At 44.5% G+C, this 17,788-nt stretch overlaps 1 protein-coding gene across 3 annotated transcripts in view; it reads left to right on the top strand.

Moving 5' to 3' along the window:
- ALMS1 (ALMS1 centrosome and basal body associated protein) overlaps window positions 1-4,227 on the top strand; it is a 105,789-nt gene extending 101,562 nt beyond the window's left edge. For all 3 annotated transcript variants that reach the window (XM_061583567.1, XM_061583566.1, XM_061583568.1), the window contains one exon: window positions 3,765-4,227. In XM_061583567.1, the coding sequence (XP_061439551.1) occupies window positions 3,765-3,809 (45 nt within the window). In that variant the 3' untranslated portion in view covers window positions 3,810-4,227. The remainder of the gene's footprint in view (window positions 1-3,764) is intronic.
- Window positions 4,228-17,788: the final 13,561 nt, after the last annotated feature.

The raw sequence follows: 17,788 nt of genomic DNA, 5'->3' as shown, positions 1-17,788 counted from the left end.
TCCCTGCTCTGACACCTGCAGTCCTTTCACCCTGGAGATGCTGGGATTGAACCTGGCTCTCTTCTGACATGCACAGCGTATGTTCTTCTGCTGACCTACATCCTTCCTATCCACCATGTAAAGCTGCAGTATACTGGATCTGGCCATGGATCCATCTAGTCCACCTTGAGTAGCAGTGGCTCTTCTAAGGTCCTGGGCAGAGTCCCCCCACCATCTCTACTGCCTGATATCCTTTTAACTGGAGATTTGAGGGATTTGAACCTGGGACCTTCAGCAAGTCAAGGCTGTATTCTCTTCCAGACTTTAAAGAGGAACTTGGCCAAAAGGGTTGGGAACTCCTCTATCAGGGATGGGGAAGCTGTGGCCTGCCAGAGGTTGTTGGGACTACAGCTCCTTTCATCCCTGACCATTGACCATAATGGCTTGGGCTGATGGGAAATGGGGTCCAACAACATCTGTAGGGTCACAGGTTCCCCATCCCTGCTCTATATGCTCGCATTGATTGCATTTTATACCCCACTTGTTCTGCCCAAGTAGATTCCTGGAGGGCAAGAAGCCATAACAGGCCTTATAGGGACAGTGTTCCTGGAAGAAGCTTTCCCTGTGGCTTGGGATTTAATGACGCATGTAGCAAAGTGGCTGCAAGTTAACTGTGTCTCAGATTATTACATAAAATGAAATTTGCAACACAGAAAAGGTCCATAAATCCTTGCCATAAACATCTCAGGAGCTAACAGTCTTTCACTTTTATGAAATCAGGGTATGAGCATCCATAAATCCAAACTTTGCACCATGATTTATAAAACAAAATAAAACTGCATTGTTGACCTTCTAACCCCTCCTGCTGGCACAGGCACTGGATGGGACGAATGTCAGCGCAGAACCGATTGGACTTTCCTCTCTCTCTCTCTGTCTCTCTCTCTCTCTCTCTCTCTGTGTGTGTGTGTGTGTGTGTGTGTGTGTTGGCGAACTGAGCTTGTTAGATAAGTGTAGTGAATAGCTCTTTGAAATGCCCAGTAAAACTAAAATTTAGCTCCTTTTACTGCTGCATCCTGTGATGAGAACTGACCCGTTAAAGGCCATGCAGTGATTTTTAAAAAGAGCCTATGGTAACGGGAGTGATGAGGTCAATCTCTCTCCTCCTCCTCTCCTTCTCCCCCCAGAGGATCTTGCCTTGCTCTTGAAGTAGTCTTATAACAGGATGTAGTGAGTGAGAATATTCATAGCTTCCTGAAGCTGATGGACTTTGGTACAGGTACAAGAATCACAATCTGGATATCATGACGGGCCAGTGCAGCATACCATTACAGCTCTCTTGCATCCGCTGTGAAGTAGGTTAGACTGAGAGCTGATGACTGTTCCGAGGTCACCCAGTGTGTTTCATGGTTGAATGGGAATTTGAACCTGGGTCTCCCCAATCCTAGCCCAGGACTCTTAACCACTACACTATGCTGGCTTTGTTGTCATCTCCCCATCTTCACTTACTCACCAAGCTTCTCGGAATGACCAGTGGCATCTGAGAGCTTCTGCAGGGTGCTGGCAGTTGAGGGTGAGAAGGAGCTGAGGACAGTAGTCGTTGGCTGGCCATTTGAATTAGGTGGCTTTTAAAAAAGTGGGGGAAGAGGCTCTTCCCACCATCACCTTCCACCAGACCAGTTCGTCTGACCAATATGGAAGCTGAAGCTTGAGCAAAGGAAGCATTAAAGGGGAGAGCAAGGAAAGGCTGCTCGCATTCACCTGCCCAGCCGCAGTGAACCACCTGTTGGAAAAGGGGGAAGTAATAGTTGTGAATTGGACTTCAGCCACTAGGTGGCACTGCAGTAAACATAATGAAATGGCCAGCTACACTTTGTAAAGCTGCATGGTGGGATCCTCAGCCTCCAGGCTCCCACCTTGTGGCCTTCCTGGTCTGTCTCCCTCTTCTGCTGCTTCCACATGTGGAGCCTTGAGATCCAGCTGTCTACAGTGGCTGGCAGCTGCCTTGAGCCTGCAAATGCACATTTCCCCCCACTTTCCTAGTGATTCCCATATGCTATATTGATGCAGAGTCATTCTGGTCTTTCATCAGGGATTTCCCCATTGACCGTGGCGATCTTGGGAATCACCACAATTTTAGGGCCAATTTGATGCTTCGCTATTTGCATCCTTCAGATGAGGCTAGGGAAGAAGGTATAAATGCCTGATGCCATCTGGATATGATGGTGTGTGAACAATGTCTGACATGTGCAAATCTAATTTCAGGCCAACTCCAAGGCCAGCTGGATGCGACTCTCTTGCCTTGCTATTCTTGCATTACTGGCAGTAGAATCACATGATCACTTAAAACTTCCCATGTGGCTGCTCTAACCTCCTGGAGAGCCAGCTGGTCATATATCATATTGCATTGTATCTGGGGCTGCTCTTAAAGACTGTTTGAAATTGTAGTTCAAAAGGTAACAATAAGGTTACTAGCCGGGAATGGGTATATGGAATGCATATCCCCAGTGGTAAAATAGATATACATTAGATTGGGTTTAATATTTATATCATGCTTTTCTGTTGCAATAATACTAAAAAAATGATATTATTATTATTAACAATAACAATAGTAATTAAATTTATATCCATCCCTTCCTCCCAGAAGGAGGCTAGGACAGTAAACAAAACACTAAAAACACTTTATAACATCTTAAAAACATACTTCAAAATATATTAAAACAAAACATCTTTAAAAAGATCTTAAAAAGCAATCCCAACACAGACGCAGACTGGGATAAGTCTCTGCTTAAGGCTTGTTGAAAGAGGAATATACTCGCTCCTAGTCCAACTCTTGAGTCCAATTCAAGGTTCCTCTATCTATTATTAAAGCTGTAAGTAGCTTACGACAAGATTATTTTAAGGACTTCCTCCTCCTCCCACGTTAAGCTGCCTGATTTGTTTGAGATCTTTCTGGAAAGCTCTTCTTCTGGGTCCTTGCCCACAGAGGCTGTATGGGGAGGGCCTTTTCTGTGATGGCACCCTGACTGAGGAACTTTGATTTTTCGATCAGGATGGGTTTATAACAGGCCGGAATCCAAAACCTGTGAAACTAGCTTCCCGAGTCTTGAGGGCTTGTATTGGACTTGCTTCTCTTGAATAGCACCCCCATCGTGCCACATGGAAAACGTTGTTTGTTTCATTTTATTACCCACCCTTGACCCAGGGTGGGTTGCAAGTACTTCTTTCAAAACAATTTGAAACCACTTACAGAAATAGGGTGGGTCATAAACATATAAATCTTAGGTATCAAAGGCCAGGGTACAGAGGTGCCTCTTCAGTATTTTTTATCAAAAAGCACCACTTAAATATTAAAATGAGCAACTGTCTGTCCATACTGTTGGGAGGCAAGAAGCATCTGAATGGCAGTTGCTGGGAACCACAAGTTGAAAGAGTGCTGCCACTGCGCTCAGGTCCTGCGCAGGCATCTGGTTGGCCACTGTGAGAATAGGATGCTGGACCGGAGGGGCCACTGGTCCGGTCCAGGAGTCAGGGTCTTCTCATGTTCATAATGTTTTGTGCTATACTTGCTTTCGGCCTTCTCCCAGCCTCCCTCATCTTCTATTTCTGTGGTACACATTGAGCTTTCTCATTTCCCATTTGTAGCCCTACCCTCTCCTCCTCCCCCTGCTAGGAGTGGGGCAGAGGATGGATGCTTGGTGGCAATAGGAGCTTTGCCCTCTAGGTATGGGTATCGTCATGGCATTGTAGTGATCATAAGACTAACAGATTATTTTCTTTCTCTGCAGAAAATCACCAACCGCATTTTAGGAAGAAAAGTACCTTGGGAATGATGTTGAAAACAAACAAGCAACCTTCTGTTTCAATAAAAAACTATCATACATAGTGAATATTTCACCACCTTCCCTGTTTAAGTTAGAAATTGTGTGAATAGATTACTCAGGCAGTTTTGCAATTAAGCAAAATATGCTTCATGAGTTTCAATTAGCATCTCTAGATGTCCTTCCTAGCTAACATATGACTGTTTCTATATATCTGAAATGCCAGTGATCTCATGAAGATTAAAAAAGGTTTCTGATAAATAATTGGTTTTTAGTAGCGTGCCTTTACTCTTCCAGATCATAGTAGCTTAGAAATAATTTATAAGAACATTTCAATCATTGTTTTTGTGTGTGTGTGTAGCTTTTTTGTTTATTTATTTGATACTTGAATTTAAGGGTTTTTGCACTTTTTTATAGTTGAATTGCTAACCTGTATCTTTTTCTACTGCAGAAAAAAAATAAATATCTTAAGACTGTTACTGCCAGTGCTTCTACTCATTTTCTTTTGGTGTTGCTTGTTATGGGAGGCAGGGGGAATAGATTTCTGGTTACCAGGTTCTCTACAGCTAAGGTTGGTGTTTTAATTCTGTCACATTTGTCATGCAAGGTCATGCTGAACCTTGTTCGGTTTCCTTGGTTCCCGGTAAGGCCTAGGCCAGCTCACATCTCCTCTCTGATGTACTTCTGCCGAGTTGCTTTCTCTTTCCTCTTTGGTTGCTCCCTTCTCTCTGAACGGTATGGACTCTTCTTTGGGTCAAATATTCCTTCTTTTTATGGCATTGAATTATGGCCAAAGGCAGCCATGCATCCTTACATGCTTGCAGGTACACGCCAAGGAAACCACTAAAAGTAGGATGAGGTTTAGCTTCATGGGAATTAGAAGTAGCTGGAGCTATGCAGTGTCGACAAAGAAGTGACCCCTTCCCTTCCCCCACCCCCCATGAGGGCTGAAAGGGCAGGGCATCTGCAGCTTTGGCATTAGCTTGAACGAGGAAGACAAAAACTCCCATGGCAGAGGAAGAACGGGCCACTGCAAGAGATAGAAAGTATTATTAAAGCTAGATTAACTAAGCACATAGAAAAACAAGCCTTGCTGAAGCAGAGCCAGCATGGCTTCTGCAAGGGAAAGTCCTGTCTCAGTAACCTATTAGAATTCTTTGAGAGTGTCAACAAGCATATAGATAGAGGTGATCCAGTGGACATAGTGTACTTAGACTTTCAAAAAGCGTTTGACAAGGTACCTCACCAAAGGCTTCTGAGGAAGCTTAGCAGTCATGGAATAAGAGGAGAGGTAGCAGAGAGTAGGAATAAACGGACAGTTCTCCTACTGGAGGGCTGTAGAAAGTGGAGTCCCTCAAGGATCGGTATTGGGACCTGTACTTTTCAACTTGTTCATTAATGATCTAGAATTAGGAGTGAGCAGTGAAGTGGCCAAGTTTGCTGACGACACTAAATTGTTCAGGGTTGTTAAAACAAAAAGGGATTGTGAAGAGCTCCAAAAAGACCTCTCCAAACTGAGTGAATGGGCGGAAAAATGGCAAATGCAATTCAATATAAACAAGTGTAAAATTATGCATATTGGAGCAAAACATCTTAATTTTACATATACGCTCATGGGGTCTGAACTGGCGGTGACCGACCAGGAGAGAGACCTTGGGGCTGTAGTGGACGGCACAATGAAAATGTCGACCCAGTGTGCGGCAGCTGTGAAAAAGGCAAATTCCATGCTAGGGATAATTAGGAAAGGTATTGAAAATAAAACAGCCGGTATCATAATGCCGTCGTATAAATCTATGGTGCGGCCGCATTTGGAATACTGTGCCTCATCTCAAAAAGGATATGATAGAGTTGGAAAAGGTTCAGAAGAGGGCAACCAGAATGATCAAGGGGATGGAGCGACTCCCTTACAAGGAAAGGTTGCAGCATTTGGGGCTTCTTAGTTTAGAGAAAAGGCGGGTCAGAGGAGACATGATAGAAGTGTATAAAATTATGCATGGCATTGAGAAAGCGGATAGAGAAAAGTCCTTCTCCCTCTCTCATAATACTAGAACTCGTGGACATTCAAAGAAGCTGAATGTTGGAAGATTCAGGACAGACAAAAGGAAGTACTTCTTTATTTATTTATTTATTTCATTCCATTTCTATACCGCCCCTAGCCTATGGCTCTCTGGGCGGTTCACAGCAAGGAATAAAATACAATACAGTAAAAAAGAAATCAGATAAAATCCCTAAAACAGACAGCTTAAGCATTTAACAACTTGATATAAAATTAACTTAACATTAAGCAATTAAAATGCCTGGGAGAATAAAAAGGTTTTAACCTGGCGCCGAAAAGATAGAAGAGTAGGCGCCAGGCGCACCTCATTGGGGAGACTGTTCCACAATTCGGGGGCCACTACTGAAAAGTCCCTAGATCTAGTAACAGCCCTCCAAGCTTCCCTATGGGACGGGACTCGGAGGAGGGCCTTAGATGTTGAACGTAGTGAGCGGGTAGGTTCATAGCGGGAGAGGCGTTCCGCAAGGTATTGTGGTCCCGCACCGTGTAAGGCTTTATAAGTCAAAACTAGCACTTTGAATCTGGCCCGGAAACAAATAGGTAGCCAGTGCAAACGCGCCAGAACAGGTGTTATATGTGCGGACCGTCTGGTCCTCGTCAGCAGTCTGGCTGCTGCGTTTTGCACTAGCTGTAGTTTCCGAATTGTCTTCAAAGGCAGCCCCACGTAGAGTGCATTGCAGTAGTCCAATCTCGAGGTTACCAGAACATGGACGACTGAGGCGAGGTCAACATTATCCAGATAGGGGCGCAGCTGGGCTACCAACCGAAGATGGTAGAACGCATTCCGTGCCACCGAGGCCACCTGAGCCTCAAGAGACAGGAATGGATCGAAAAGGACCCCCAAGCTACGAACCTGTTCCTTCAGGGGGAGTGTAACCCCATCCAGAACAGGTTGAACATCCACCACCTGGGCCGAGAAGGCACCCACCAACAGCGTCTCAGTCTTGTCAGGATTGAGCTTCAGTTTGTTAGCTCTCATCCAGTCCATTATCGCGGCTAGGCAACGGTTCAGCACGTTAACAGACTCACCTGAAGAAGATGAAAAGGAGAAATAGAGTTGCGTGTCATCAGCATACTGGTGACAACGCACTCCAAAGCTCCTGATGACCGCTCCCAGCGGCTTCATATAGATGTTAAAGAGCATAGGGGACAGGACCGATCCCTGCGGGACTCCACAATGGAGAGTCCAGGGCATCAAGTAATGTTCCCCAAGCCCTACCTTCTGGAGACGATCCGCGAAGTAGGAGCGGAGCCACCGCCAAGCGGTACCTCCAACTCCCAATTCCGTGCATAGTTAAACTATGGAATTTGCTCCCACAAGACGCAGTAATGGCCACCAGCTTGGATGGCTTTAAAAGAAGATTAGACAAATTCATGGAGGACAGGGCTATCAATGGCTACTAGCCATGATGGCTGTGCTCTGCCACCCTAGTCAGAGGCAGCATGCTTCTGAAAAGCAGTTGCCAGAAGCCTCAGGAGGGGAGAGTGTTCTTGCACTCGGGTCCTGCTTGCGGGCTTCCCCCAGGCACCTGGTTGGCCACTGTGAGAACAGGATGCTGGACTAGATGGGCCACTGGCCTGATCCAGCAGGCTCTTCTTATGTTCTTATGTCTATATTAATAAGACGAATCGTGCAAAACAGAAATACATGCTTAATGTGGTACTAACTTTCACACAAGAACTTTTCATATTCCTGCAGATAATATGCATAACTGAATATATATCTTAGTGTGTGCACCTAAAACATGTTTAATTGTAATTACGCATGCGGTAATGTTTCCAAATGTTTACCATTTGTAATCATCTATTTTAAGGGATCTACTCTGTCTCCTTAACAAGTCTGCTCTTTCACAGTAAGTGAGGACTGCTGACCTGATTAAAAATGAAAAAAGTCAAATGGAAACAAGATACTTGAAAAACTGCAGGCATGCATCTTAAACTGAGAGGTATCTCTGATTGTCTCCACTGATCTTCCTGCAATCAGATGCATTAAGTGAGATATCTGCCTTTTATCAAAAAAAATCTTGAAAAAAGGGAGGAGGAGAGAGAAGCCACAATAATGCTCTCTTTACACTCCTATCAAGTTGGAATGCTTGCTTACCCACAGAGAATGCAGCCTGAATTCGTAAACAGGAAAAACATGAAACCATGACAGCTAAATTAGCACATGCAACCCATGAGCTTTTTAGTCTGCCAGATACCGCTGGCCTTAACTCTTGAGTTACAAAGTTGTGCTTGTGAGTTATCTTTTATATTTCATCTCTCAAACTGAAACCCCTGATCTCTTGTATCCCATGAAAGGACAATTAGAGTTCACAAGCAGGGTTCAGTAGCACGAGCCATGAAGCCTGATGCCTGCCTGATCTTCAGAGATGGTGGCGCAATAGAGCTCTTTTAGTATTAGTCTAGAATACCAGCTCTGAATGATGAAATCCTTCCTTATCTGGTGATATCCGTGTAGGATCTTTGTACGCCATAGTTTGTGGTGGTTTAGTTCTAAACCAGAAGTGAAGGAAGCAGGCCCTCACATAAAATATGGACTGTATGTTTTGTAAAAGTGGGCTTGTGGTGCTATTCAAATCCACAGTTCTCTTTCAAGTAGCTGGCTTGTTCTAAAGTAGTGATGGGGAATCCGTGGCCCTCCAGATGTTGGACTACAATGCCAACTGTCCCTGACCCAGCCTGGCTGGAGCAGATGAGAATGGTACTCCAACAGCACGTGGAGGGCCACAGGGTCCCTGCCCTGTTCAAAGCATCCTCAGGATCTCAGGAGAGATTTGCACCTTTTCCGTAAAATCTCTACGTGTGGCAGGGCAAGTCCCTTTTAAGGCAGCGTGGTATGTGTGTCCCCATCCAGCTGCATCACTGAGGATGTGCATGGTGTGTCGTATGGAGTGATGGTTGGAAGCTCTTGTACTATCCCAGAATGCAGCTAGGTGGAGTTGCAAGGTGAAAAGTGATGCTGGAGCCTACACTACTTCATGATCCAATAAGAGCTATGCTGACCCTTCACTGAGTCTGGATGTGAGGTCCTATGTAGTTTGGCTGGTGCACGGATAAACTGAGTGGAGCCTGGCACACAGTTGCTCAATCTGCTGGATCATCATATTGGCTACAGGAACTACCACAAGTTTGGGGAGGGCTGTAGCTCAGTGGCAGAGCACCTGCTTTGCCTGCAGTCCATTCCAGATTCAATCCCTGGCATCTCTAGGCAGGACTGGGAAAGCCCTACTGTCAGTCAAGGTAGGCAATACTGGATCCAGTCTGACCCGATGCAAAGCACTTTTCTATGTTCCTAGCAGGCTGTGTGATAGTTTATTTCACATTGGCCATTGGCAATAATAAAAATGGAGAAAAGAAGGTGGGCGAAGCTCCTAATCTGTGCTGAAAATAAGTTCCGGGGGAGAGACAGAGAGCAAGCGTGCTTAGGGATATTTGCCTCTCTCTTTGCACACCTTGTTTCCAGGTGGTGAAGAAGCTGAGACCCCTGTCGTGGGTTATATGGCTGCCAACATGGGCTTGCCACAATAAACTCACTGGGGTGCCTCATCCAATCTCAGCTTCCTCAAACCTGCATGATGCAAGTGTGTGCCTTACTTGCGCTACATTTTTAAGGATGTGGGTGAACTGCTTTGACTGCACATCCAAAACATAATGGGCAAAGCAGCTTAATTCTGGCCCCAGTAAGGGGCCACCACTGGAGCACGCTACTCTGTAGACAACCTGGAGATCCACCCAGGTTCTGGGGGAGAATGGGATCATGGAGGAAAATTGGAGGTCTTCTGCCTTTCCTTGTATTAGCTTAGCTTGCAGGTATGAGTTACCCGGAGTTGTGTCCTTCACTTGGACTATTCGGTGGGATGCCTCCCTGCTTGTGATACCCTGAGGTCTGGAGTTCACAGACTGATGGGCTGGACTAGATGGCCTTTGATGCTTTTTGCATCATGTATCTGTGCTTAATTCGTACTGGCACTGGGCCTACACAGCAGCATGGAGGTATTCCACCTATAGAATAAGACTTATGCAGCTATTTAAAAACTCAGCAAGTAGAAATTAACCTCTCTTCTTGAGGTGACCGCTCCCTTCCTGGTGATAGGCTGCTGACTCACCAGTGTTCTGGAAATAACATTAGCAATATTTCTCTGTATCAGCTACATCATCCCATTATCTAGCTGTTGCTAGGGTGGGGATAGGGAGAGAGCAAAAGGTGTCACTGCTGCCCTAAAAGCAACAATATATTGCATTTTCCATCAAGCAGATCTGTGGCCTTCAGTTGATCACTTGGGAGATTACATGTGCTTATCTGCAGTTCTATAGCCACTACACTGCATGTGCATGGAGTTTGGCTTCAGCAGAGTTTAGCACCTATGGAACCTTAGCTTTTCAGCCCTTATGGCTGGGAGCAGGTGGGCAATATCTGGAGAGATTTTGGGGACTGAAGAGGCTGCCTAGAGACCAGTGGGTGGGGCTTCAGTGCTCTGCAAGGTGTTTGCCACTTCTGCAGGGCAAACAGGCATAATTTGCAAACGGGGATGTGTGCTTGCCTTGCCTAACTTGTTCAGCTTATTCACCTATGATACGTTTTGTTTTATGTACTGCCTTCAAGTCGATTCGGACTTATGGCGACCCTATGACTGGGGTTTTCATGAGGCTGAGAGGCAGTGACTGGCCCAAGGTCACCCAGTGAGCTTCATGGCTGTGTGGGGATTTGAACCCGGGTCTCCCAAGTAGTAGTCCAACACCTTAACCACTATGCCACACGTAGCTTTCTTTATTATTAATTTTTAGTAGCAAAATTAACCAAGAAGAAAAAGAATCAGAAAAAATCCGAATGAAAGAAAAAGAAATATACATATAAATAATACCTCCCCCCTGCATCAGCTCACATTATGGATACAATAACTACCAGTACCTCAGTCTCAAATTAAACATGTAAGTTAATATAAGCCCTCCAGGTGTCAAAATAGGTATCCACATGAGATTGACATCTAGAAGAAATGGGGTCAAATGCAGCCAGGGCAGTGAGATCCTCACACCATGGCATTCATCCAGGCTCAAAGCAGAAGTCTCTTCACGACCATAAGGGTCACCAAACCCACTTTGTTGTCCTGTTAAAGTGGGCGGTGATTACACTGCAGAAGTTAATCCGTTAAAAATAACGCAGGGCAGACCTCAGGCACAGCTTCCCATTACTTCTTTTAAGGGGGAGGGCATGGGATTTGTGTATATCTATCAGTGACCCTGAAGCCCCTGCTGCAAGAACTGCGTATGCCACCTTGAGCTTGAAGGAAAGTGGGGATAGAAATGTAATAATATATATTTATAATCATAAGTGTCAGGTTTAACAGAGGAAAAATAATATGTAGTAATGATAATGTTGGCCACATTGCACTCTAACAGAAACGTAAGAATGTAGGAAGCTGCTGTATACAGAATCAGACCGTTGGTTCACCTAGCTCAATATTGTCTATACTGACTTGCAGCAGCTATGCAGAGTTTCAGGGATCTCTACCTGGAGACACCAGGGATTGAGCCTGGGGCCTTCTTCATGCAAAGCAGATGGTCTGCCATTGAGCTGCAGCCCTTCCTCTAGAGATTGCTAGACGTTACCAAGGAGAATCACACTGATATGAAAGGAAACACTGGTGGTGGTGTTGCCATACTGCTAAGTGACTATGTGATCCTCAGGTACATCTGGAACCATAAACATCCGAAACATGATGGGTGGAGGAAGTAATCACTGTGCAATGGGCCAGAAGAATGCCAGTTGTCACACTGCCAAGTGAAGGTGGGTTGGCTCGTACATGCTGAATTAATTTCCAGATACAGCCTTTCCCCATCTTTGTGTCCCCAGATGTTGTTGGACTACAACTCCCATCAGTCCTAGCCACCATGGCCAATGGTGGGAATTGTAGTCTGGGGACCCAAAGGTTGGAAAAGGCTGTAGAACAGGGGTTGGCAATGCAGCATCGATGTGCTTGGCACTACCTCTCATGGCAGCGGCTACAAAAGGTCTCGGTAAACTTCCCCTCAAAAACCCACAATGTACGAGATGCTGTATTTGCATTTCCTGCTCGGTTCCTATTTGCACTGGGCTCAGCCTCTTCTGCAGTGAACACTTGGATGTTTTGTGTTATGCCACGACCCCATGGCAGCCATTTTGTGACTGGTGCCCACGACACTTTCCCAAGAATCCAAATATGCCCACTGCCCCCCCAAAAAAAGTTGATGTCACCTGTTCTAGAATCGCCAGTCTAGTCTGTGACCAACAACAAGATATTTGCTCTCAAAAAATGTTTGTTGGTGACTTTCAGAACTGAACCACCATTGCTGAAATTCTTGGTAGAAGTAACATCTCTGGGATGGATTCCTTCCTTCCTACAATAGGTTGAACACTTAGCATTCTTTCAACATTGCTCCTTCTAATAGCAACTCAGGTTGTGAGTGCTGATGGAAACGGGGCACCAGAGCTTGAAAAAGTTACTTTTTTGAACTACAACTCCCATCAGCCCATTCCAGTGGCCATGCTGGCTGGAGCTGATGGGAGTTGTAGTTTATAAAAGTAACTTTTCCAGGCTCTGCACTGAGCAATAAGAGAGTTATCGGTGTATGTAGAGATGGGGGATCCAAGGTTTGCAGAAGAATAACACGAAGAAACCAAGGGTGCAACACCCTCTTCCTCAAAAAAGCAACCCAGTGAGGGGTGGACATGCTTAGCAACCATGGAAGATTGAGTATAATTGCAGGGGAGGGAATAGAAAAACAAGAGAGGGAATATGTTGGGAAGGGATAGGCTGCTGGTGGAAGGTACGGCTGCCTGCAACCTTGTATAGGAGCATTCCTATTAGGAAGTGAGTCTGCACTGCAAATTCTGAAGGTCTTTGAATTACAGAGGACATACTTTATCTGGTCCTTTTAGATTTGCGCACCAAATTATTTCCTTGTTGGTTTTAATTTTTTTTAACTGCTGTGCTTGAGTTTTTAGATGGTTCCTTCCTGTCTCTATTATATATAATTGGTTTGTTCTCATTTTAACTGTTGGAATTATTTTGTTTTTGTACTTTTAATGGGTTTGCAAACTCTCCAGAGAGCTAGGCTGTCTGACGAATAAACAGAGTTTGAAAGTAATTAGTTCCCAAAAAAATGAATTACTGGTAATTCATTACTTTTTTGAGGGTAATTTACATTTTGATTGTAATAGGAGTAATTTTATTGCTTCTAAGAGTAATTGTAATGTTTCCAGCATTACTTTTGGGCATTTCTAGGGGGAGAGCCGGGGATGCCTTCTGCTCCTCTGATTCGTGGATTAAAACCATGTGCCTCAAACTGGGCTTCTGTGCAGCATCGCTCTTCCCTCGTGCTCTGTGGGTGTTGAGGGGGTGATGAGGAGAGAAGTGGAGAGCAAGATAGATGGAGCGGAGGAAACAATTGTTTAAAAAATCGATGTTGGTGATGAAGAGCAGACTGAAGGGAGAAAGGAGCCGGAGGGCAAGGATGGGGATGGAGGAGGAGGTGGCAGCAACAGAATGGAGATAAAGAACTGTGGAGGTGAGAGACGACAACGTATGTGTGTGTGTTAATACTGTGTTTTCACTTGGCACGTGAAGCAGCCTCCACCACTCTTGCTGACTACTTTGCTGCATTTGCAGTGTTTTAACATTTTTGCATCCTGGGGAAAATGTTTGTGTGGGTATGTGTGCCTTAGTTGGTGGCAGGGCAGGGTCTGGGAGGTGGTTGAGTGAGACAGATTATGCTTGCTGGCTGGGAGGGCAGTTGCACTTTGTTTGACGTGCAAAGATCTGAGTAGTGGCCTCTGCCTCCCTCCCCACCTCCCTTACCAGCGACCATCATTACTGTCTTATGGATAAAAAGAATTATTCTACTACCTGTGTGTGTGTTTATTTTTAATGTTTTAGACTGCTCAGGTGTGCAGCAGCCAAGGCCAGTACCTTGTAGGCACTCTAGGTTATTTTTTTAAAGTAACTTAACTGTAATTGTAATGATTACTTTTAAATAACGGTAAGGTAATCAATTTCTTTCAGAACAGTTGTAACTGTAATGGTAATTTATTCCTTTTTGAGGCCATGTAACAGTAATGCTAATTTATTCCTTTTTCAAAGGATTCTTCCAAGCTCTGAAAATAAATAAAAATAAACATTTCTAGCCTGGGAAGACTTTAGGTCCGATTCAGAAGAGCTCCAGTGAGGGTACTTATTTTACTGTCTGTGAAAATCAAAACCGTGGAGACACCCAGAAATATAATAGCCCAATCCTGTGTATATTTGTGAATCTTGCAAATGCGGCTTACTCCCAGGCAGATGCACCTAGGGAGGCACTTGGATGTTGAAGCAGAATGTTCACATTTGAAATGCACATCAGGAGTGTGAAATATCACTGTCAAAATGTTGAACAGAAAAATCTGACATTTGGGCAACCCTTGAGCATTTGTGAGTATTTGTTCGACCTCTGCCTGAGAAAAATAAATGAAGGAGAAAAATGAGCCTGTGAATACAAGTCAAACAAATTAATTAAATTGGCTGGGAATGCACACGTGTGATCCTTGAATCTCTGTATTTCCAGCTCTTAGTTAAAGGTGGTAAACTTTCTGCCTAATCTACTTTATAGGGTTCCCATTGGTTCTCATTGGTAATGCAAACATTGTTTTATTGTGTAAAACATTGTTTTATTCCCCATGGGAATAGTCTCTCCAGAGTTCAATCCATCAGCTCTGTAATGGTATATAGTACCTAGCATATGAGGTAGCAATGCATGCTGGGGAAATTTCCCCGTCCATTTGTGCATGAGGCAGAACTCTGTGTACTTCTCAGGAGCTCTGAACCACTGCAAAATGATTTGGGCCCCTTAAGGGGCACAGTTTGCCAGAGTGCAATTTTTAAAAGTATACAGCCACAAGAGTGGCTGTATACTAGCCAGCATGGATTTTTTGCATTCTGCAATGTTAATTGAAAATACTCCCCTGCCATTCTGCTGCTTCCCATAAGCTCCTTTCAAAACAAAACCTTACAATATTTATAGTCCTGAACGCTTTGCTCGTAGCAACAAAGGAAACTGAGAGCTGGCATGTGGTTTTTGAGTGACACACTTGGAAAGGGGAACTGGTTTAAATGCTTCCTGAAAGTGGTTTCACCCCATTCCACACCACCCACACATCCTTGCACCAGCTAGGAGCTCGTCAGAGGCACGAAGCAGGACTTTGCATCCGTGTGCAGACTTGGAGTGCCTGTGCTACAGATTTGGGGATGGGGTGGAACAAATGGAAGCGGCTGGCATCCTAGATGTGGAGACTGGAAAACCAAAATCTGAAGTCTCTGTGGCTAATTTGGGGCCAGTAATTTCCCCCCCTCAAACTAGCACATCTACTTTTTAAAAAAAACAACACCCAGCACTGTTATTAACCATTGTGACGGTGGTGGTGATGTTATGCCAGTTATTACAGTCACAGAGCAGCATTGTTGTTTAATTTATATAACACATAATTGCCAAGGTGGCTTTTAAGTGGTTTACATTTAAAACCAGTTACAATACACACATGTACAGAATTAAAATAACAATACAACAGTTCCATCAAAACCTAGGAAATGTCCACAATTAAAATGTGCAATATAACAAGCCCATTATAACAGCCCGGCAATTACAAGAGCTAAAACAGCAATTAAAACATTTAAAGCAGGAGGTTCAAGTCATCTAAGCTGGAGAGTCACAATGACAACATGTAAAGGAGACTCTAGGAATGGGTCTCGTGGGGCATTCGGATGTTCATGCGGCTGCCAGACTCAAACCTTTCTCTGTCTAAGGCCCTGTGATGGGTTCCGTGGCTCCTGAGGAAGGGAAATCTGGCCACAGCAAAGCATACTCCTCTGCTCAGCCCACTCTTATCTCTTAAAGAGCTTGCTGCCACCAGATAAGGATTTAAATATTTTCCACAAGGCCGCCCCTTATCAACAGCCTCCACATTTCCCTGCAGTCTCTCTGAAGCTTCTCCACGTAGTTCAGTATTATGACTGTAAATGTGGATGGTAGAAATAGAGAGACCACACCAGGTTTATGGACAAGTGAAGAATTTATTAAGCAGAGATGTAGTTGTCCAGGGTCTCGGGGGATTTTAGAACACTTTTTGGGGAGCCAGGTCCCTGCAGGGTCCCTATATCTCCAGCATCCTTTGAACCAATCAGCATGAACGGGGAATGTGTTGGCCACTGAAAAGAATCTTCTAACATGCTTCCTTGTCCTTTCCTGCTGATTGGAGCCAGTCAGTGTGAACGGAAGTGAGTCAGCCACTGAGAAGACTCTTCTCAGTAGGTAACACACTCCCCTTTCATGCTGATTAGGTCCTAGGGACATCTGTTGTTGTGGGAGAAGGCATTAGCCTGGAGAGACAGAAGCAGAAAGCACTATGCAAACCTGGCCAGATTAAAATAGTAGAAGGTTGTATAATCTTAGAAGGGGCATAGCTGTGACTATCATGAAGGGACCCTTCACTTCTGAATTCGCAACTACGCTACTGTTACTAAGACAGAAAAACTGTGGAGTTTAAGACATGCACATGTTTTAGAGAAATAAATGCAATGCCCCAAAATTAGAGAAAATCAGTATATTCCTCTTTGGAGCAAAATAACAAAATGGGGTAGACTAAATCGCCATCTACTTCTCTTAGCTGAAACGGGAGAATCTACTCTTGAGCAATAGCCTTTTCTTTTGGTTTTTGCCTCCTCGTCATCCTCCCCACTCCCACCCCCACCCCACTTACCAGGCTTCTCCTTATCACGCTGAGATCCATCTTGGTCTCAAGGCTTTGTTATCTTAGAAGTCCCACCTTGAACTGCTTGCTTCCAGGATGGCTACTCCTTGATAAAGACTCCTTGTCAATCATGTATCTCACCCCAGGAGGTCACAGGAAGTTCTGAATCCCACAGACTGAGATGTGATGTTACATACACAATGTTCTGGTTTCCCAGTCTTTGATATTTATGCCTGTAGGTCAGGTCAGATGAGCAGGCTGACCAAGTAATTTGGGCAGGTTAATGCTATAACCCTCAATGAAAAAATAAGTAAAAACACACAAGAGAAAAATCAACCCATTTGAAATGTGGTGTTGGAGAAGAGCTTTGCACATACCATGGACTGGGGGGGGGGGACGATGACAAATAATTGGGTGTTAGAACAAATTAAACCAGAACTATCACTAGAAGCTAAAATGATGAAACTGAGGTTATCACACTTTGGACACATCATGAGAAGACATGATTTACTAAAGACAATAATGCTGGGAAAAACATAAGGAAGCAGAAAAAGAGGAAGGCCAAACAAGAGATGGATTGATTCCATAAAGGAAGCCACAGACCTGAACTTACAAGATCTGAACAGGGTGGTTCATGACAGATGCGGAGGTCACTGATTCATAGGGTTGCCATAAGTCTTAATCAACTTGAAGGTATATAACAACAAAGTCCAGGACAGTAAAGTCCAATTCCTTCACAGGTTGAAATTACCAAATGGTGCTAAGCAAAATTATCGATAGAGGATGGGTATTACTGCTTAAGTAACCCTTTCATTTCTGGCCATGTCACTGTTGAAAACGGTTCCCCAGTTGTTTTTTACCTGGGGGGAGGGGAGTTTTGGGTGCTTGCATCTTGTCCCCAGAAGGATGAAAAGCAAATTGGATGGAGGGGGGATTCTGAATGGAAAGCGAGTCAGAGAGGAAAGGGGAAGAAGCTCCTACTGGTTCCACTGTTTTTAACATTGCAACCTCAGCAGTTGTTTGTGTTACAAAAGAAATATAGTTGAAGGAGGGGGAATGCAGGGAATTGGGTGTCATAGAATCATAGAATCCTAGAGTTGGAAGGGGCCTTGTAGGCCATCGAGTCCAACCCCCTGCTCACAGCAGGAAATCCACAGCTAGAGCATCTCCTGCAGA

The sequence above is a fragment of the Rhineura floridana genome, chromosome 9, assembly GCF_030035675.1.
Source record: "Rhineura floridana isolate rRhiFlo1 chromosome 9, rRhiFlo1.hap2, whole genome shotgun sequence".
Lineage (NCBI taxonomy): Eukaryota > Metazoa > Chordata > Lepidosauria > Squamata > Rhineuridae > Rhineura > Rhineura floridana.
Note: the sequence above shows the minus strand (reverse complement) of the source record. Positions and strands in the feature narration are given on the sequence as shown.